General features: G+C 47.8%; 2 protein-coding genes and 1 pseudogene across 6 annotated transcripts in view; all 3 read left to right on the top strand.

Moving 5' to 3' along the window:
- Positions 1-1,226: 1,226 nt before the first annotated feature.
- LOC8040373 (arfaptin-2) lies at positions 1,227-15,822 on the top strand. Of its 5 annotated transcripts, XM_040215458.1 has the most exons (10): positions 1,238-1,375; positions 4,246-4,467; positions 6,140-6,297; positions 7,265-7,273; positions 8,600-8,716; positions 9,507-9,733; positions 10,207-10,381; positions 10,865-10,972; positions 12,313-12,374; positions 14,585-15,822. In XM_040215458.1, exons 2-9 carry the CDS (start codon positions 4,248-4,250, stop codon positions 12,364-12,366), a joined length of 1,068 nt encoding a protein of 355 aa, XP_040071392.1. In that variant the 5' UTR covers positions 1,238-1,375; positions 4,246-4,247; the 3' UTR covers positions 12,367-12,374; positions 14,585-15,822. The 5 variants fall into 5 exon arrangements, 4 of the variants coding, with proteins under 4 accessions (XP_040358737.1, XP_040071392.1, XP_040071391.1 ...); XM_040502803.1 differs by lacking the exon at positions 7,265-7,273 and having other exon boundaries at positions 1,227-1,375; XR_005798587.1 differs by having other exon boundaries at positions 10,865-12,374.
- LOC121835538 lies at positions 15,088-15,822 on the top strand (annotated as a pseudogene).
- A 2,650-nt stretch (positions 15,823-18,472) lies between these two features.
- Positions 18,473-22,358, top strand: part of LOC8040372 (inositol polyphosphate-4-phosphatase type I A) — a 67,891-nt gene continuing 64,005 nt past the window's right edge. Inside the window, exons 1-3 of the mRNA XM_040215462.2 lie at positions 18,473-19,105; positions 19,584-19,648; positions 20,784-20,871. Of these exons, the coding sequence (XP_040071396.1) occupies positions 18,988-19,105; positions 19,584-19,648; positions 20,784-20,871 (271 nt within the window). The 5' untranslated portion in view covers positions 18,473-18,987. The remainder of the gene's footprint in view (positions 19,106-19,583; positions 19,649-20,783; positions 20,872-22,358) is intronic.

Raw genomic sequence — 22,358 nt, 5'->3', positions numbered from 1 at the left:
GCAATAAAGTAGGTTGATAATGAGCAACCACTGCATGATCAGTGATGAGGAGCTGTTGTGCGCGGTATTCTGTAAACCGTCTACCGACGAAAAAATACGTTCGACCCCCCCCCCCCCCCCCCCCCCTCCCTGTCTTCCGTCGCCACTGGACGCTGGATCAAGCTCGTTCTTGGACCGCGAGTGCAGCAAGTTACAAATACAGTAGTCAGAGTAAAGTCGGTAAAGTAAAACGCTGCTCCAGGGGCACATACGGCTTCACGCACATTGCACTTAGAATACACATCCACAAGGCGTTGGATCGATCGGTAGCCAAGCGTGCGAAGGCACAGAGACGGAGCACTTGGGCGTGCGAAGGAAGCTTTGATCACGCCGCGACACCGGCGAAACTTGTTTTCGACGAGTTGTGCCTTTTTCCTGCGGCACTGCGCTTCCGTAAAGATGTTCACGTGTTCTCAGTGGCAAGTTTCACGGCTTACACAGGGTTTTATAGAACTCAATCGGTGAATGACGACGAAGGAGTAAAATACGTGTCGCAGCACGTTGCCGGCAGCCTCCGCAATGCTCCAGATATGCGGTTTTCTGACATGCAAGATGGCTGTCCGGAGGCTTCATTTGCACTGCAGCGACCACGCGGGAAGAGATCAGCCTCTCCCAACCTCGTTGGGCTCTCCGTTGGTGCTCTCCAACCTCGTTGGAGCGGTTGGTGCTCTCGGCCACTATCAGTGGCCACTATGCTCTCGGCCAATGGTGCCTCCTCAATGAATGGACGAATTCGATTGCGGATTGCGTCGCCGTCACAAAATGTCGCTTCAATTCTATCAGATGTCAAAACCGAAACTAGGAGCTTTTTGTGTTGATGTTGTTTATTTTTGAGCCAATATATATTAAAAATCACATATTTTACCTTTTTTGCCATAAATTTTAGTAGATTTGAATTCCTGCGTTTTATCAAATTTACTTTCTTTCGTTGGTGCCTCTTGTATTCAAACATTACGTCCGACAAGTTTGAGCACAAAAATGGTAAACATTTATCAAATAATTACATTATTATGTTTTATATTATTTTGTTATTTTTTTAATCTTTAAGCTTGCATAATTTGGCCGAAATGTATTGCCCTCCCTTTAAACCACTTTGAACCCATTGAATGCCAACTCGATGGTGGCGCCCAACTCAAGCTCGTTGGTGGCGCCAGCCCTTGCTCACCGCGACAAACTCATCGCCGGAAGTGACGTCAGTGCCAGCGTTTCCCCCGACATTTCGGTCGTTTCACATTATGGAGTGTTTTCGTTCGTTTCATTAGAATTTCGCCAATTTAAATGGACCCGCTGATTACGTGAGATTAAGCCAACAAAACATCGCAAGCGGGACATTCAGGTATGCTCGAAAATGTCGCTCAGGGTTGAGGCTCGAGGCCCCAGAGGCGGAGAGAGAACCGTTTTGCAGCGTGATCCTGTCAAGTCCAGGGAGGCACCGTTCGATCTAACAACGCCGCTAACGCCTCGTTAATCCGGGGATTACGCCACCGCTTCCGGGATTAGATTAGCCCCGGTCCAAGCGACTGACTCGACGAGTGCCGCCGCACATAACAATAGGCGTGGTTGGTTCGACAAGCATCTGACGTCGCTTTATTGATTAGGCGATCGAGACAGCTCCGTTCACTGGACACAACAGCGACGGGGCGACCTTCAATCTCGAGGTTTGCTCGCTCTTCGTAATGCACGGACCGAGCACGTGACGCGCCTGAAGCCCCGTCTCTGACCGGCTCCTCGTAACCGGCAAGTGTTAGGGGCCATCTGGAGCCGGCGTCCGACGTTGCACCGCTGGCTCCGTACAGTTACCACACACCGCCGTTGCTAGGTGGCAGTTCAGGTGGACCCCCGCTAAGAACGCTGTTTGTGCTGTTCCCACGGGGCTCTTGGCATATCGCACACTGGAAGTCTCTGTATCGTGCCAGCGGGCCTGGTCTTATCCGAGAACTTCGGTGTACAGTGTACACAGCGCCAGCATAATTTACCTGTCCATAGCTACGAGAAAAACTCTTTTTTTCCTTGGCAAATCTTTTGGGTTTAGAAAACGCTGAGACTGAAGTAGAAATCAGACTAAAAAAGAGGACTCTTCAGTAACAGGATTAAGTAACTATTTTCGCTACACACCCAGCAGATAAAACTGTACTTCTGTAATTTTATTTTACTTTCCTAGGTATTTAAAGTCTTAGCTCTTGCGCGGGCACGCATTTGGTGGTTGATGAACCCCATAGCATTTTAAACTCTCCTTTGGACGATTTATTGCAGCTAACTCGAAAGCACATCAACTCCGTGTCACAATTGAGAGAGTTACAAAACCCAGTGCCTTGTTTTTAAAAGACTTGGATCTCGAAAAATGACACAATACGGTGCATTTGGTGAGTGCACTTCTTGTTACAGCATAAGTAACCAAGTGGTTGGTGGATGTTCTCTCTTTCCTCAAGCACACTTGGACAGGTTGCGGGTTTGTAAAGCGGGGCTAAGGTGTCCTGGGAACAGATACATTTGCATAAAATCTTGCACTGCCTGATATAGCCCCCTCTGATTGCACTAAGTAACTGGTTTTTGTCTTTTTTTACATTTAAAATATGGTCTGATTAGCTGTACATGTACTGTATCTGCATGCTACTATGTGGAAATCACCAATATTTACCCCGCGAGTCAAAAGGATTATTGGCTGTTTGGAGGGAGTGCATGAACCAATTTCTTTTGTGTATTGCACCAGTATTTATTACAGAGGTGCCCGAAGGTGGCAGACCCTGTGTGTCAAGATTTCACTGAAGAAATTACCCCAGTAAAACAATAGAAATCGAGAAATTAAAATCCAAACCTACGGCATCTATCTGCCAGGGGAAAGGTGTTCGATTGGCGTCATGGCGGTAAATCCTAGCGAGAAACATCAAGGAACAGATTTATACGGTTTCTTGAAAGAGCCAATGACCCCTAGAGTCCCGAGGTATTATGGGCTGTTCTCTATCTATATGCTTTGCAATGTCCCTGTTGCTTCCAGCAATTCTTATGAGGGATTATTGGGTCACTAGGCCAAACAGGCTGGTGAAATCATGCGTATGCATCAAACATCTTTTGTGCAATTTCTGTCACTTACCCTTTGATGTGCCGAGACAAGAAAACCTTGGCTGTTGTGTGCGACGGATCTAGCTGCGCGTTCAAAGCTCGAACGGTCGCATCGTGGCGACGACATGTTGGGCACCCACTGTCTCGTTTCATGCCAATTGGGTACCTCAGGGTCAGTGACGAGGTAATAATGTGTGCCTATTTTTGTTATGGCATTCAACAAAGGCTGCCATGCTTTAGCTTCAAGACAAGCGCTCCATACTCGTTTGGAAGTGGCAAAAAGACGTTATTTCCCTTCGCCAAAAACGATGTACACACGAGGAAGAGAGTCACGCTTGTCTGGGGCCGTTTAAGCTTTGCAGGTTTGTGGACATTCTCTCGATTCATAGAAATGAGGTGTCTGGCTACATTCGCTGCTAGTGAAGCCTTGTCTCGACCTACGCAGAAATGTGCGGCGCCTCCACTGTCTTTTCGATGCATTATGGAAATCTGATGTTGGCACTTAGAGGAGTACCTACGTATAGAAGGGGTTTGTGTTGGTTTAGCATTTTGCTATTTTAAAACGGGAAGGCATGACGACCAACGAAGAGGTGCATGACGACCAACGAATAGAAGGGGTTGGTGTTCCATTTTTTTTGCATTCCGAAGTGGCAGTGAGACGAGAGATGGTATCCGCCGCTTTCAGGGTGTACAAAGCGTACGAGTTCCCTACGCCATGCGATGCGTGGTCACTGAGAGACCTCTCGGGAGTTTCCGGAAAGGTCTCGAGTTCTGGGCGGTGCTCTGGCCGGCATAATTAGCTATGTTTAGATTGGGTTTCGGTCGCGCATCCCCCACGCTCGCCCGCGTACGCGAAATAAAACAAGAGCAAAAGGGTTGAAAACAAATCGTCGCAGCATGTCGATCGGATGGCGATGGCATCAGCTGCCCCTTTATTGTATTATTTTTCTAAGACCTCGGGGGTTCTTCGAAATGCCCTCTCGACAGGTCTAGACTGACGCCCGAAAGACATGCACGATGGGACACCGCTCTACATTGGCATTAAAAGGTCGCGTCTCGTGGACACGAATGGATGCCACTGTGTTCCCTGGCAGAGAGTGCCCGTCGCCGCGTCCCCACTTCACCGTGCCCCACGCATGTTTCCAGTGATGACCTCGTCGTCGCCGAGCCACAGCAGCAGCGGGTCCCACCGGGAGTTTGAGGAAGACCTGCGCAAGGCCCTGGACGAGGTGCCGCCCCTCAACGAGAGCAGGGACGCGGTCCACTCGGGAGGCGCCATGCCCCACCCGGAGGGGTCCACCAGGGGAACCCGAGCCCCGCCCCCCACCTCCTTCGGGACTTCCGCGCCCTGGGCCGCCCAGCCTCCGGGTGGGTCCTGTTGAGCCAAATGCACCATAGGCGGGGCCACTTCATTTTGTGTGTCGTTTAATGTGGTTGTGAAAGGGATGCCGTTGGCCACCTTAAAGGGTAACTCCGGCCAAAAGTTGGATCAAAATAAGACTAATATCTACTCATGGAGACTAAATACGAGCACTTCCAAAATATTGCGCTAATGGTAAACCGCGATCCACTCTTAAACTAATATTAAGAATGCTACCGCCAGCTTCTCGGCTGGCATTCGGCAGGTTGGCTGTTTGTCAAGCAACCTTGTGCCCCGATGTCATGTTTGTACTCAAGGAGGTAACTTGTTCGTACTGCCACTTCTTTTGTCGTGGTGTTCTGCTTTGTTTTCAGCCGTCCCAGCGGACGATTCTTGCTTTTTATGTTATGTTTCAGCGGCGATTGTGCACAAAGATTATTGACTCGCTTTTCGCTCGAGTATGTCATGATGCTGAAGTGCAAGGAGCCCAGGGGACTGGCATCGTTGTGCGATGCCAAGCGTACCTTGCCGTGCTGTAAGTTTGTGCAAACAGCACGCCACGCAATCCAAACGTGCGTTCTCACCAGTTCTCCAATAACTCGAAGTTGAAAAAGGTTAAAAATGATAGATCGTAAAGGTTAAGGGGGGCACTACCCAAAAAAGTGAATTTTTGAACCACTTGTCTGATTTAAATAACATTTACAGGGTTTGTTTCTGTTGATGTTGAGAACATTTCTGCCAAATATTGTTAACCTTGAAGTACAAAAAAATTTGCAAATGTTTAAAGACGAAAGTGGGCATGTCTGCGTAGGAAAACTATAGTTTTGAAAATACTTATAAATTTTGTCGTTATCATGTGTTATATTGCTTTAGGACAGTCCAGAGCAGATAGCTATGGAGCTATATTTCTATATTATACCATCTTTCATGACAAGAACGCCACATAAACTCAAATACTGTTTTTTAGATTTCCATTCTTTGTCCAAAATTTTGATTCTTGAGCATGAAAAATTACAAACATAGAAAATACAAGCTCATAGCTATCTTCCCCTTTAAATTTCACTCTAGAAGAACTCATAGAAATGAATCCAAGTTGCGTAATAACAAAACAATAGTTTTCCTAAAGTGAAATTTATGCCGAATAGTGGAACGGAGAAAAGTGTGTTCAAAGTGTTCCAACCCCTGCCTTTTCTTTATCATCGGACGACCGAAAATATTTGATAAAAAATTAACTGTGCAGTGTAGACTAATGAAACTTTCTGGGAATACTCTCTAGGTGTTGGTGGATGTAAATATGACATTTTTTAAAATCAACTTTTTTTGCCGAAATTGTTTTTTCTGAGTAGTGTCCCCCCTTAAGCCTTCTAGTGGTAATGAGACTAGTACTCACACCGTCCAGCGACATGGAGCAAAGGCTCCAGAGTTTAGGCGCCTTTCGATCCCGACTCTTTTGTTTTGCACTTTGGCCATGAGACGACGCCAGTTTGTGCTGCACATTTCTTTTGCCGCCAGCTCGACGTCTCGCCGTATCGCGTGTCTGCCACTGGATCGTGCCGTTTGGAGCTGCTAGGACACAAATAAGATTGGAGCCACCCGGCTCCCAATGGAATGACCGTGGAATTGTCTCGTGAACACGGCGAGAGATTGACCGCCGTGCGTCGGCCGTTTTGGACCCCGCAGCGACGACGAGCGTGCCGCTGACGAGCCCGAGCCCGGTGCAGAACGGGAGCGACCCCCGTGTGATCAAGCCTGGCCAGTCGAAGATAGACTACCTCAGGCAGTGGAGCGTGTCGACCTACAAGTGCACCCGACAGATGCTGTCGGAAAAGCTGGGGAAGGTCGGTGCTGCCTCGCTCTTCTTGCGCTTCCTCTTTCTCATTGAATTGCGTGTTCCAGCATGTCCCACCGAGCATGCCTGTCTGGAAGCGGAGTGTTGAGCAAGCTTATTTCTCCCAAGGCCACTTGCAATCTTTCATCCCTCCATCTTTTTACTTTGCCGTAGATTCTTGCGAGGAGCCCAAATTTGATGAGCGCTACTTTTCCGAACACTGCCCTTCGACGTGACTGTGCACGCTGCATTGAACTGTTGCCTTAGTCGAGTTTGGGATGTTCTTTTTAGATTTACTCGGTCGGTTAACCTCGTGTCCTCTTTTCAGCGATAGCATTTATTAGAAAAGCCATCTCTCGAACCAAAAGCGTCTCCCATTATTATTATGAGACAGTTGCTCTGCTCATTCTTATATGAATAATCGTGATAATATTTGTTGCTGTCTTGGCAGGAATGATTTTAGTTGGGGGGTAGCAGGCCCGGTCACTTCATCCCGATCTGATTTCATCGGCCAATTTTAAACTTTGTTGCACGGCGGTCTCGGGGTCAGGATTGCATAGCTGGAGAAAATCTTGTTGCACGAATTCCCACAAAAATGGCTACAAAAATTTAGCCACAAAAATGGGCATTGGATAGAAACTCTACAGTGCATGGCCGTTTCAGGCTCGGTTATCGCTTCAGTTGGACCTTACACAGTGCACTCTTGATTCGAGAACACTGTTTTTGGTCTCGAACTTGCATAAAAATAAGTTGAGGGAATTGGCGAAGGCCCCGACCGTTACCTCTGACCGGCGAGGATGACGGGCCCTTGTTTTGGGGCATTGCGACATGTCAGAAAAGATTGAGGCTGTGTTACGGAACGTGGCATTGATAAAGTAATGGAGGTAACTTCTCGCGTTGCATTTCCAACCTTCCCGGTCACTGTTTGGCACCGAGCTACTGATGAGAACAACTGAAGCAACGTCCGGAACCTTTAGCAAACTGCAGTGAGTATAGCCATTCGCTTCTTATTTAACTGGCATGGTGGCGGGGATGTCGCGGTTTGAATATGAGTGCCGTTGTCTTTGTGTCCTCACATTTTGTTGAGGGAGCGACCATGTTTCTGGACTGGTTACAATAACAGAAAGCAACATTCCAAACCAAAAATAAACAAACTAAGAAAACTAAAAACATATTTTTTGCATTAAAGAAAAAAAAAAAAAAAACATGTTACGAAAGTTTACGTTGGCTTACGTCGGGAGTCTTTGAGGCATCTGTGCTTCGAACGAAGCGTGGCAATGAGTTCAAGGAGTGGACTAGCACGCAATATTCAAGGCACTGATATTCCGGTGATTTAAGCGTAACGTAAGAAAGTATGAGGAAACGCATGAATGGACCTTTAAGGGGTATTACAGCAAAATTTCGGCGCTCATTTGGTCTGTATCGCGTCGGACACCCCAATCTCTCGTTGAAAAAGACACAAAAAGGAATTTGAAAACGAATTAAACTTTTAGCAAATGGCGGACGTCGCTAAAGCCTCGTCGAAATGTCCGGCTTGGAACATTTGACAGGTAGTGACAGAGCATGTCTCGCCTAAAACTATAGCGCCTCCGGTGCTCCGTATATGCAGCTTGCGCGTGAACGTAGCTTTGGCGAGTTTGTAATTGCACGCACTTGCCCGCACGAGCAGACGCATGGCGGTGGCCAGATGCCCGGCTTGCAATCGTCTTGTCGACATCAGCATTGCGCTGCAGCTTTGCTCGTACCGAGACAGGTTACGTCACGATTGCGCCGGATGTCACATGCCCTCCGCTGGTTGCTCTCTAGGCACTTGCCAGAATGGGCCATTTATATTGAAAAATACAGCCATCAGGCTCAACATACAAATGTGCGATTATCATGTATGAATATTGTGGATCATATTCAGCCTATTTCTGAACACGAGGGGTGTATTTCAAGTTTCGTTGAAATCAAATCAAGTCAGGTCAAGAGTCCGGGGGAGGCTCCTCTTTCCTCTTCAGCAGAGCGAACGCTGGAGAAGAGGCGACCTCCTCTCCAGCATTCATTCTGCTAAAGTGTAAAGAGGAGCTTTTCCCAGACTCGTAGCCCGTCACCGGCTATAGGGAAAGTCAATAGAATAGTAACCATTACGTTTGGCAGAAGCACTAAGCCGGTTTTGCCATTGAGTTGTCGAGTAGCCGGGTCGAAAATAATTTTAACGGTTTGTTTCTTTTTGGGGAGAAGCTCTCGCGTGAGTGACGCCCGCTTGACTGCGGGATGGATGGAGGGAGCGACTCGAAGCATTGGGTTTCCTTCTTCGCGGGCGTGTGCAGGGCACAAGGACGGTGGACACTGAGCTGGAGGCCCAGATCGAGCTGCTGAGGGACACCCAGGCCAAGTACCTGCACGTGCTCAGGCTCGCCAGAGCGCTCGCCTCGCACTTCCACCAGGTGGGCCCCTGAGACCCTCTTACGCCGACCCATGCGGTTGGAAGCGGAGTCCCCGACCCTCGCCCCACTCTCTCGTAGAGACAGCCCGTTCCTTCGGCGCGGGTAATGTGATGTTGCAATTGGAGCATCTGGTTCGGCTCCGCACGGCGTGGGTTGTCCAGAAAATCCAGTTTGTCAGTCTCGTCCCCTCCGGAGATCGCCAAGGCGTGCAATTGCATGGCCGTGTCGCATGCGTGGAGGCTGTCTGCACTCTTGTACTGAGGAAATGGCTCGTTCTGGGCACCTTACTGTGGCGTTGAAACGGCCGTCGAGCCAGCTTCTTCCCAGCCTTCGGTCTGCCTGCCACGCGTCGTCAAATCGGCGCTTGGTGCCGTCCCGCCCTCGCGTCTGCCCGCCTCGTCTTCCGGTCGGAGCCAGACTCCGCAACCCCGCCACGCCCTCTGCGCGAGAGGTGGCTGAACTGGCTCACCCTACGAACTTGCATTCGGGCGAGGGACGCTGCGGCACGGAGTTTGGATCGTGCCGCATTGTAAGTTGAAAGTGGTCTTGAGTTGGCATTGAAGGACATCGTGGTAGCCGGCGCGTCATCCGACATCTCCATCCACGCGCATAGAAGTTCCGGCAGAAAGTATGAGCGAGAGCGAGTGTCGCCGTATCCGCAGTGTCCCAACTCCCGGCTGCCGAAGCTTTTGCGAAGCTTCGGGTCCGAGAGCGACCTGCAGCGGGATGGACGTCTGCTATGTCTACCGTTGCTGTTGCGACGATGTGACGATTTGCGATTTCCGTGCAGGTGGTGCAGACACAGGGGCTACTGGCGGAGGCCTTCCAGGAGCTGGCCCACCGGAGCCCTCCGCTGCAGGAGGAGTTCCGCTACAACGCGGAGGCCCAGCGCTCCCTGGGCCGCAACGGGGAGACCCTGCTCGGTGCGCTCAACTTCTTTGTCTCCTCCCTGGCCACCCTGTGCCACAAGACCATCGACGACACCCTGCTCACCGTCAGGCTCTACGAGAGCGCCAGGTAGTACCTTCTCTCTCGCCCCGCATGCGGTAGGCTCTCTTGTCTGGGGCAAAAGAGGACGCTCTCTGCATCCAAAGTGTGTATCCAAAGAATGTTTGTTGGTGCCGACGACGGCCCGAACAAACGCGGGGGACGTCTTAATTCGCCACGTAAAGGGGGAGGTTACCCAAATGAAAATCAGTCCAGCTGGAGCTGGATTATGGGACCGGTTCTAGATGGATCAAGTTGAATCCAGCTCAATTATGTCTCATTTCTGGCGAGTCCAGCTGGGGCTAGTTCCACAATCCGGTTCCAGCCAGACCGACGTTCGCTCGAGATGGTAACGCTTTGCGACGAGCCAAATCTTTTTTTTTACTAACATAATGACGGCGAAGGCGGGTGTAGCCACGTGTAGCAGTTTGAGGCATGGCCAAACCGCTACGGCAGTGGCGCCGGAAAGTGGTTCCCGAATGGCAAAGCTCTTCCTTTGACAGGCTGGAGTACGACGCGTACCGGACGGACCTGGAGGAGCTGACCCAGGGCACCCAGGGCAACGCCATTTCTTCCAAGATGGACGAGGCCCAGCGTAACTTTGCCCTGCACAAGGACAAGTACGAGAAGCTCAAAGCGGACGTCACCATCAAGATGAAGTTCCTCGAGGAGAACAAGGTGCCTCCCCTCTCTCTTGCCGGTCCTCTCGACACGGGGCGCCTTCTGGGGCGCGTTTCCGAGTCTGGAGCGAGAGTCGCACGGCCCGTAGTACCGCCAAACGCGCGACTCATAGTGGCACTGACTTCGAAAGCCAAACAAGTAAAACGAACTGGATTGTGTTCAGTCTTCTTATGAAACTGTGCCTCGTGCGTACTGAGGAAGGTAACGCCTCGCATGCACGCTTATGGTTTCCTCGTTCGAGTTTGGCCACTAATGAGAAGTTGCGCCTGCAAAAACGAGGGAATGCTATGGGAGGGAATTCCCAGCGGATGCAGATAGCCATTATGCGGTGAACAAATTCGGTGTGCTCCCGCCTGCCCCGTTCCGGAGCCTGCGGAAGACTTCTTCTTCGCCCGTTCTTGGTTCCTTCCACGCCCCGTTTCCTTGACTGGGTCATGGATGGAAACGAGTGGGTCGACTGAATTGGGCTCTTTGTTGCAGGTGAAGGTGATGCACAAGCAGCTGCTGCTGTTCCACAATGCGGTGTCTGCCTACTTCTCGGGGAACCAGGCCTCCCTGGAGGCCACCCTGAAGCAGTTCAACATCAAGGTGAAGAACCCGCCGGGATCCTGGCTCGAGCAGTGAGGGCTACGGCCCGCCCCCGCGGTCTTCGCTCGCCTTCCGACGGGCGTGCCTCCCAAAGAGTGCCGGGTACTGCCAGCTAACGGCTGTGGCTAAAGAGTGGCTAGAGTGACGACCATCCCGGAAGTTTGTGCCGGCTAAAGGGTGTGGCTAAAGTGACTTCTTAGCCAGTAGCCCGTGCTGGCTAGAGCTTGGCTAAAGAATGTGGCCAAAGCGACGCTTCATGGTTGGTTGACTGTGCTGACTAAAGCAACGCTTTAGCCACTTTAGAAAATGAGGTTCGGAAGAAAAAAATCGGATTGGCTTTCTACGGGATTGTTAGTCGTAGTAGGCTTTCCAGGTATACTCGAGTAGAAACGGGTCGGCAAACTTGTGTGTTGTCTGTTAACGTTTGTTTTTGTTAACAATTGTATTTTGACGGGCCAAGTCATTAATTGCCGTTTTGTTGCGCGAAAACTAGCAGCAATCCATTGGGCCGCTTGTCCTTTGTTGTGACCAACTAAAATAGAGGCGGTTGATTTTTTTTCTTTGTTACTATTTTTTTTATTATATATAAATGTTTCTTCCCAAAAGTTGTGTTTTTGGAAGCTGAGTTAGGTTGTTAAAAGGTTTCTTTTTTTCTCTGTGTTTCATCGCTTGCTTTTGTCATGTGTGACATTATTAAGGTATCAATTTCTTTACACACATCTGGACTCTTGTCTACCGTGCAATACCAAGCAAGTGCCCGCCCTAAAGTTCGAGATAATCGGGAAGACGTTGGTATTGGCATTACCGCTTTGCAAGCCCTCGATACACCCCTCGCTCATGCTTAAAACTTTTTAAAGTAGGAGATTGGTGCTTTTTGCGAAGTGGGAGGCTGTTGGTTATTTTAGGGTAGCCATGGTTTTCTGGTCGTACATAATTTTCTTGCCTCGAGGTTTCCATTAATCTAAAGAAAATGGAAAATGAAATCGCCCGCTTGCAGTTTTAAAAAAATACTGTGGGGTACATAGATTTAATGCCTTCCATATTTTTTTAGCAGAAAACGAAGGGTACCCGGTAGCCGACAAAAAATCTTGTCGAAAAGGACGCACTTCGGTTCTTTTCACCCACCGCCACAGAAGATGCGTGGAAAAGTGATGTGCGGCGAGCCGACATTTCGTGCTTCTTTCGTTGCCGCCCGTCTTCTTTTTTCTCCTCTCTGTGCTTTTGGGCGATGTGCAACTTTGGTTTGCACTTGAGGCTTTTTTGTGCTCGTCTTTTTTTTTTTTTTCAAAGTGTTGGTTTTTTGGGAGAAGTTTGTTTTGCCAACCTTAAGAAATTTCCAGGCCTGGTGGTGCGAGCCCAGTGTCGAAGCTAAGGAAGCGACGCGTCGGAACTGACATTCTTGGTGAGAGCTTTTGAAAGGTACCCAGCGGTGCGTTTACGCGGCGCAGGTGGTACCGGTTGTCTCTAAACAGAAACTGAGTCGGGTGAATGCTCCAACGTAAGGCGCGAGAGACTCGTAGCTGTTGTTAGCTTTGAAGCTACCCCGTGAGGAGTCGGAAATGGGGTGCCCGTCCTCTGGGTGACTCGCGCAAAATCTCCAATGCCCGGCGGTCGGAAAAGAAAGCCGTGGCGGCGACCTTCGGCAACCCGACCGGAAGGCCGCTGGGCAATGTCCGGCATGTGCCGGAAATTGTCCGTGGCTGAGCAATTGCTTCGAATTTCTGAGCCCCCTACTGCAACGTCTGCCGTAACTATTGTATAAGCTACTTGAAGTGGCGCCTAGCGTAGGCTGGCTCATTTCTCCGCTTGCGAGTATTTCAGACGCCGCCGTACTTGGTCTCACCCTACGACGACGGAATGCAGCCAAATCTAAAGCTAAAGTCGAGGCAAGAGGTACGGGCTGCCGAGTTTAGTCGCAAACCGGTTAGAAACTGTGTGCTACGGCGTATATGTTGAGCGCAAGTTCGTCTGCTTCTTGCACAGAGGTTGTTATGATGTCAGAATGGTGAGCTCTTATTGGCTGATTGACAAAAATAGTGGGTAGACCTCAAGGCATCTAGCATTAAGGTCTACCCACTATCCTTCAAATCAAAGCCGAGCTGAATTCAGCGTCTCTTTGACGTCACCGCAACCCCTGTGCAAGAAGCAGACGATTTGCTCTCCACGGTGCCCCGACGTGCATATCTGTGCACGAATGACCACGTCAAAGCAATGTACCATTAGCATGCTTACTAATTTGCTCATGATTAGACCTGAGAGCTCGTAGTTTTGGCTTTGGCTTGGGCTTTGGCTGCAGTCCATCGTAGGGCGAGACCAAGTACAGAACAAGTGTTCTCACGTGTCTAGGTTTTTTTTTAGATAATTTTGCCGGTTAGCTCGGAACGTCTGGTTGTGAAGCACTGAGGGTTGTTGAGACGGATTTGGCACTGGTTGTATCAGTCAGTGTTCCTTTTTTGTTTTTTTCACTGCCACTGCGAAGCTGGCAGTTTTTTCAACAGTGGTTTAACATTCCCCTCCAAACATATCAGTGAGGAAAGTGGCATCATTGTAGCCGTTGTCTGCAGCATTGTTGTTACGCGTGTACGGAGTGGGTCACGTGCATAATATACTGCGGGAGTCTAGTCTCAAAGCCAGTGGGCTGCCGCGCATCGTGAAGCTAGAGTTTTGCTGTCATCTTTTGTGGAAACGCTGGGAGGCAAACTAGGCTTAGTCAAAAGCGGCGAGCAAACATTGGCATCTCTAAAAACCAGTTTAAAAATGTCGTTGAAATTGGGATCTTTTCAGCAAAAGTGGCAAGTGTCTACTCTCTACGGTTATGTTCGCGGCAGCTGCACCGAAATTGGCCAACATTTCGTCACTTGTGTTTCACGATTACTTTTCTCGTTTAATTGCCAAAATATAGTGTGGGCAGTTAAGCTACTTCGTGATTGGCTTCCGTAATCAACAACCCTTTAGGCGGTAAAAGAAATGGCTAATTTCTGGCTTAGGTCTAGGTAGATTTGCGCCGAGAAATTCTTAATCGTGAGTTGGTTGAAGGGTTTATTCAGTTAATTGAGGTTCTAATGATATATTTGACCCATAGCTTAGTTTGTTTATGCTTATTGTCATTTATCATTCGGTAACATTACTCTTACTGTTTCGTTGTGTCAGTAGGGTCGAAGAAAACTGATAATCAGGGTGGCCGTACGTGCTGCAACGAATTTGGGAAAGTTGTATTTCTGTATATAGACTTAACTGGCGAGGCATTGCTGTAAAAACCACGGAACAGACGCTTGGGTTTATTCACTTTATGCTTGTGCATAGGTTGCATTGTTCGTAAAAGTGGCTTTGTGTGGTCACGCCTTTTAGACTCGGACTGAAAGTCAAGTCACAACATCTTTACGAATCGGTTACACTGTCAGACGGTAGCACAGCACATAAAATAACTGTTGCGATACATTTGTCTTCGACTCATACTCAAGGTTCAGCTTTGCCACTTTAGCTAGCGACGGGGCTGCTAGCTGGATTGGGTTACAAGCCGAAAGGGGGCGCCAGCTGTCGTTCAGCGATTCGTTCGTTGTCAGAATGTAATCGGTTTCTTTGGTTTTTCTCCTTTTTTCCTATCTTTTGCAGTTGCACTAAAGCAGACAACACTGGCGTTCGGTGTGCCGTCTCTATTGTCCCGTCCTGGTGAAAGAAAAAATAAAACTCAAAAGATAGCGGACGGCACCATAACCAAACGTGAAGACGGAGAGCGCTTTGATGCGGGCCTTGGTTTCTTTATATTTAGGTTTCTTATTATTTTTTCATCTTCTTGCAAACACACCTAGTCATCTTTTGAAATTAAGCTCTGCACTACTTTCTTATTTCTGAGAGCATTTTTTTTTTTCGTTCTGATTTTTTGGCGAGATTTGCGACTGTACATAGCGTGCTCGCAAACACTTTTGAGGCCTCAGTTTTGCGAGCTTGTTCGTGTCATCGTCTAACGTGGCGTAGACGAGCTCGTTGCGCTGGGGAGAGAGCGCACAAAGTGCGGAGGGGCCGGGAGTGTGGCGTCACTCGGACACAAATTGTGCCGCCCAGACCAGTCAGAATCTGCGACGCACTCGCGATTAAAAGTGTGGGGTCGCCAGGTAATGCATTGTAGAAAAGGTTCAAAGGGAAAACCTTTTTTTTTTTCTTTAAGAAATGCTCGCACCTCGTTTTGAGTAAGATGTGCCTTTTCAAACGTCTCGTTTTCTCCAATTCGGCAAAAAGGATGAGCGATTCCTCATTCAGCTGTAAACTGGCTGTTGAGAAACACCGCAGTCGTGCAGCCTTTTTGTTTCCCTGGAATTTCCCATCGCGGTTGGGAACTTTGTCAAAGGGATTGCGAGCAGGCGGACAACTTCCCGACAAGCGTTCCCAGATTCCTTGCCGAAAGCCGCCAATCCAGCTCGTGGCACACTTGCCAATTCCCAAGTCTGTTCTAGAATGCATCGCCACTTTTACTCGAAACTGTCAATATTTCTCACACGTGGTGGTCCGGGTTTGGGCGAGTTTGTTCGAGCGCGAGACCGATGATAAACTTGTAACAGGACATGTCCGGTGCTTTGCGGCGCGTTCGACGGCCGCTCCGCCGCCGAACCGTTGTTGGCTCGTCGCGGCACTTGACTTGCCTGAAAATTGTCCGATGCCGCTCTGGTTCAAGCATTTTTGTTTGGACGCATTTTCTGTTTTGTGCCGGTTTTTTTGTAAGAGCCTTGACCCATGACCTGTTCTGGCTTGCCTCGGTTCCGAGTGCCATATGTTTTGCCCTTGCTTCCCCGCCCCCCGATCGGTACGCCGTAAAGCGGATTAATAAAAAAACAAATTGAATGGACACACTAAAACTGTTGTCGTCTCAATCGCCCAAATTGCGGTCTTTGCTGCGCTACGACCTCGAGGGCAACTACATTGTGCCTTCCACTTCGGCTCGTTTACACGTCTCACTTTCACCCCTTTCGCCTTTATTCCTACAGCAGCCGAAAAAAGAAGACCGCATCTCCACATGGTGAATGATGTTGATTGGGGCGAAGTTCTGGTGGTGCTGATGATACTGATTTTTATTGTTCATAGGTAGTGCTAATGGTGCTGATTATTTTTATTGCTCATAGGTAGTGCTGAGTTCCAGGTTGTGTTTCGACTTCATTATTACTGCTTTATAGTCGGTGCAATGCAGAGCCAGTGGTTCTCCTAGGATCCTCGGTTCTTGGATCCGCTAGAAGGTGTGAGAATGTATCTCCACCGCTTAAGTCAACGGTCCATGTCAGAAAGAGTGTGTGTGGTATGGAATGTGGTTATATACGCATTTGACCGCAGTGCCCTCTCGTCTATAAACGTTGAGCCAATGCATGCAAAGTTTAACGCGATTATATATGCATTTGACTGCAGCCCCCTCTCCTGTATAGACGTTGAGCGGTTACATGCAATGTTTCATCCATGACGGAAACCCCAGCTCTTGAGTTGCTACCACATCTCAAGAGCCCCCTACTCGTCCCGCTCTAAACAAAAGAACCCCCCCCCACGGGTTTTCTTTTCTTTAGAGCAATAAATGAAACTTGAATTACTTTCAATCCATCCGGGTCAAAAGCAGTCCAACTGTATGTAAGGTAGCTGTAACACAAGACTACCAAACCGCAACCTGCCTCGATTTAAACACGTTCCGGTTTGGGAAAGGGGAGGGAATTGCGAGCCACACTTTAACATGTGAAAAGACGTATGCGGCTCGCGAGTCGCAGCTTGGACACCCCTGGTCTATAGAGTGTTTTCGCACGACGTCAATTTGCCATTTTGTTGTTAGCTTGTTTTTCAAAGAAATTTACTAATATGAATGATTACGTCACAACCTGCTGAGATGTCAACCTGGTTAGGCTTACAAGCTTCTGTGCATTTAAAGGGTCAGATAAGTCCTTGCAATGCTCGCCTTTGGCACGCACCAGAAAGCTTGCAACAAAATGGGGGACAAAATTACATCAGTGAAAACAGTGGCACAAAAATTTGGAGCGCCAGCAATTCTTGCTTTGAGAATGTGTGTCTGTTCCTTTGACTAAAAGTTATTTTCCTTTTCTGCACCAGTCTCTGGTGTTAAACGACGTGGTTGAGAAGAGTGACAACCTTTGGGTAGTGCATGATAGCTCCGGTAAAACATGAAGTATAACGTATAGCAACGCACAAGCCCATACTTGACCAAGTTTCTTTCGGAGCCGCCCCGAGAAATGTTAATGAGGCAGATATATTACTAGGTCGCAGAGTGCCTGTCAAATTCTTGTCTGCAGTCGTATGGATTCTTCCAAGTGCAAACTGCACAATTTGCAATGAAGCGAGCACTTCGAGTTGCAGACAGTCTTCAAAATGATTCTGGCAAGAGGCGCAGAAGGATGCCGAACTATTAACGACAAGTGAAGGTACAAAGATATTTAGATTGATGCCTGGGTTTATTTTACGGCATCTGCTTCAAGCAAGTAGTACCCACAGTGCCAGATGGACGGAGGTAGGCCATTGACTCCACTACATTCTGCAAGTTTTTTTTTTTTTTTTTTTTTTTTTAAAGGGCATACTGGTTTCAACGCTTTCATCTGTATTACATGACTATGATGGGCCACATTGAAGTGTTTGTAGTTTGTACTGCCACACATCACTTCATCTACCGAGTGTTCGCACGGGACAGCTGTTTACTCGTCTCAACGAGCATCCCACACATCAAAATGGACAGGGTAGAGGGCCCGACACATCGACAGTCGTCAAAGGTAAACTACAGCAACATAGGCGCGACACGCATGCCAAAAGGGATCAGCCCCGCACGGCCCGTCGTTCAACCGACCACCTCCGAGTCAAAAGCAGAGTTGGACTTGGCCAGCCGATCCACGATTAAGGTAGTGGCGTCCATGAACCTGTTGACGCAGTTCAGGATGCAGCTCTCGGTCTTTGCGTCCATTTTGGCGCTCGGCTTGTCCACGCAGATGTCCCAGCACTTTTCGGTGAGCTCATGCACGAGGTGCTGGTAGCGCTGCTTGGCCGTCTCGCCTTCGATGAAGCTCTTAAGCTCCTCTTCTCCGCTCATAGCGGCTGTCGGCGCAGAGCTGAGGACGACCCAAGTTGCCGCAAATAACTTTCGGGCTCGCTTTACGCGCTATTCGTGTTGAGGAAGCCTCGTAAAGGGAGCACGCCGGCAACGCCGGTAAGGTTTTTATGCTTTCCACGTGAGAAATGGCGGCCGCCATTGTTGCATCATAGAGATACGAAGACTGTTCTCAAATCCACGGATCGCAGCTACCATAATGTTGCACCTTGTTTGTGTGTCCACAATCAAACATAACTCTAAAAACCAGTGATAACAACCAACCTCCTTGATAAAAACAAATAATTGGAAAGGCACCAACGGCAGGAAGAGAGTGCTTAATTAAGCAGAAAAATATATAAAAATAATATTCGTTGATTTTTTACTGCAGCCACTATGATCACGTGACAAATGTTGTATCCGCCGGAACAACCAGAACAACCGGGAAATAGGTGGACGTCCGGTTCGTTTTTTAATGTTTGATTTTCCTGAGATGCGCGGCTGCTGCGCTAGCTGCTCCTCAGGGCAACTGCAACAACGTTTGAAATGTTTGCTTATGTATGAGTTCGCTGGACGTTCCTAACCCCGTGTTCCACGTTGTACGACCCCCCCGGCTTCCGCTTCGCGCCGTCGGCGAGCGCCTTGTTGACGTCGGAAACGTCTCGAAAACGGAACAAACTCCGTCGAGATCCAAGCTTCGCCCAGCTGTGTGGACCCGTCCTGAAAAGGCGTCAACTCCGTCGCCTCTCAACGACCCGTATTCGGAACGTTTGCGTCGATCGAACGCTTCGAAAGGGTAACCGACCGGTTTTGTCGTTGGTCGAAACTCCGAGGGAAGCCAAGTGATGAGGCCCGTTTGGATGCGCTGCAAGACCGCGTAAAACGCATGCCGGCGCCGAGCAACTTTTGCGGTTTCGGTTGTGTCTTTCTCGTTTTACTTTGAAGCCGCCCGTCTCCAATGAGATTCAATGCAAAGGAGATATGCGCCGTCGCCTCGCAGCCTTCGTACAAGTTCGAGAAGGAAGGGATACTGTTCATCAAGGAACGCCAGGACGGCCTCTTTCGACGAAGTGACGGTGAGTATATATACTGCGCGCTGTTTCGGTACCTCTAAGTGCTTAGTTTATTTCGTCGATTATATCTCATTCATTAGATAGGCGCGTATGAGCATGCCCTCATCACACTCGCGTGTGGCAGACTTTTCGAATACCTACGCGGTTTTTCTATTCCAACCCCTCGCTCGATCATTTGGCCGTGCTTACGCAAACTGCTATCGAGAGCTGCCTCGAGCAAACCAAATACTTTTTCAGAGAAAAAAAAAAAAAAATATATATATATATATAAATAAAGGACTTTCCTTTGAGATCGGCGGCAGGATGTTTTCAACAGCCAAGTCGGCACGTCCGTTTAGGTTATCAGTGTCTTCTCTGCATTCTTTTCCTTCCTTTATTTTGTAATAGGGTGCTCTTTTTTTTTTTTTTTTTTTTTTTTTTTTAACGTGCATTTCAATGTTGTCTGTGGTTTCAGTTGAAGACATGGTGTGTTTTGTTTCAGTTTACACGGAGCGGTGGTGCAGGCTCCGAGGAAATCTGCTTTTCTATTACAAGAGCAAAGACCAGGTCAGCAACTGCTCCTTATTCCCCTTTGCCTGCAAGTAAAGTCGCAAAAAGTGGCTGAATATTTTATATTCTTTTTTTACACGTGACACGCAGTGGGATTGTACGCATGTTACAGAATGTTTGTACTTGTTAGTTGTAAAAATCACATAAATAAGCAAATGAACAGTTTGCAATGAAACATTTTACGAAGCTGTCTGCAGTTGGTACATTTATCCAACTCAAATTTTGATAGTGGAAGTAACCGGGCACACCCCGCATGACTAAAACAACCCCCTCCCCGAGTACTGCCCAACATGCTCCGATCTGTTGGGTCTGCCTTAGAGTCTTGAAGAAGCTTTCACACTTGTGTTCCATATGGGGCGTCATCTTTAAACAGCTGCATCGTGACACTTGCGGCATTCTTTCATTCTTTAAATGTGACACAACCCAAAAAATTAATTTTTTTATTTTTTTGTTAGGCGATTTATTAAAGCGTCGGGAGACTGCCAATCAGTATTTTGCTAGTGTCACATATATTTTTAATAAAGTAAAAAAATGCAGCTGCTCGAAATTGAAACCGAAACTAGAGTGGGGAGGAAGAAGAAATATAGAGGAGAGAGTTGGCGGAACTGTTTGCAGCTTTTTAGTAGCCACGAAAAACGGATATCATATTTCTTTTTTTAAAAAATATTGTGTGTGTGTCTTCGATGACCCATGACATCGGTTATATTTGGTGGTTGTGTCTAAACCATAGAAAACTGCACGTGACCACGGAGAAGAGAGTGAGCTCGACTCAAACCAGCCAGTTCTTGATCGGCGGTTTTCGGATGGAAACGGAACGAATTTCGAGCCGCAAATCATGTTCTGGGTAGTGGGCTCTCATGTGTCACGTACAAATGAAAACCTTGGCAAGCATAAATACCCTGTCAGTGACCTTTTAAGTGATGTAAAATGCAAAAAAAACTCCTCAAAGTAGAACATCAGTTATCGGGTGGCACAGTTGGTATACTACTAAATGGAGCTACATTGAGTGGAGTCGCGCTAAGTTAAGATTTGTTTCAAATCTACGCCTACGCAACCTAGCCCATCAGAATATGTGTAACTGCATTAATTTACCCGTGTTTCTGGAGAAATAAGAGTAATTCCCCCCTTTCAGTGCTCGGACCCATTTGGAGTGATTGTTCTGGAGCAGTACACGGTGAAGGATGGACCCATCACGGGGGCCCTCTATTGTTTCTCTCTGGGTGAGTTCTGTCGCAACAATGGACCTCCCATCGAGAGGCGACACGTGTCCTTGTTCCCTCCACTAGTGGTGTGTATGTCTGTATTGCGTCGAATGGAATATCAGGAAGGGCTCTCTTGTAAGCTCTTTTAGTTTACTGCAAGACCAGAGACATTATACTAGCATATAAACCTGGACATTCTTTCTGCCGCTATGTATCCCGCCTGTATCAGCCATCTAGGCTATCGCCACATCTTCTTTGTCTTGGTCATTCTTCTAAATTACGGGAAATTTTTTCGTCAATAACCTCTTATCAAATGTTTACACTTCTACATTACAATTGGCAATAAAAGACTAGACTGCACTACCTGGTCACATTGTTTTTATAAATATCACAAATATATAGGGTGTCCCAAATAACTTGCAGCAAACTTAAGAACAAAACAAAAACGAAGTGCTGTTTGTAGGCACGTAGCCAGGATTTTGTTTCGGGGGGGGGGGGGGGGGGCACCCATGACAAAATGCTGTATGAGGGGGAGGGGAGAGAGGAGGCCCCAGCAAAATGGAAGATTTCAGGGGGGGGGGGGGGGGGGGGCCGGGCCTTGTGGCCCCCCCCCCCCCCCCTGGATACGTGCCTGGCTGTTTGGCACTGAAGCTAACTAGTATGTTGTTAGCAAGCGTCTTGGGAAATTGCACATATTTCTTGTAGTGCACCTAGTTATTTAATTAATCAAGTCTAATTAGCAAACTTTTTAATTATTAGTTCAGATTGCATTGAGAATCACTCTTATGGTGTTTGCTGCATGATATGCTTTGCATGCTTCTCTTAATTAGTCTAAAAAGAAAGCCTGCAAAATATAAAAAAAAGATTACGTGACAACATTGCACGTTGCGCATGCAGCACTCTTAGACGTGCTCTGTACGGGCGCTTTGCCACATGATCTTCTTTATATTTCATGGCTTTTCCTTTCAGGCTAATTAGAAGAAGCGTGCAAAGTGTATCAAGTAGCAAACGCCTTAATTGACTGCTTCTCAGTTCGCCCAAAACTCTCCAATTCACACCTCGGCTCTGAAACAAATAATTAAAAGGTTAACTGATTAGCCTTCATTAATTAAATTACTAGGTGCACTAAAAAAAAATGTATGCTCTTTCTCAAGACGCTTGCTAACAACATACAGTTGATATCAACGCTGCAGTGAGCTTTCTTTTTTTAATTTTCTTTTAAGGTTTTGGGGCAAGTTACCTGGGACACCCTGTCTTTGCAGCAGCTACTACCCTCTTCATCTCTAACCTATAAATTAAATTACAGTGTTTTAGTATATTGTTAATGTTATGTTGATTGTTTTTTTAAATATATGTACAAATGGAAAGTGAAAGTTGGCCGAGTTCTGTCTTCACCATGTGTTTAACAAACTCGGCTGACATTAGACAATAATCATAGTCACGGTGAGTTGACTAATTAACTGAAATCTTTAACTTTTGGTTTTATAGGTCATATTGGAATTGCA

The sequence above is a fragment of the Ixodes scapularis genome, unplaced genomic scaffold, assembly GCF_016920785.2.
Source record: "Ixodes scapularis isolate PalLabHiFi unplaced genomic scaffold, ASM1692078v2 PGA_scaffold13__105_contigs__length_92229423, whole genome shotgun sequence".
Lineage (NCBI taxonomy): Eukaryota > Metazoa > Arthropoda > Arachnida > Ixodida > Ixodidae > Ixodes > Ixodes scapularis.
This window is presented reverse-complemented; position numbering and strand designations above follow the sequence as displayed.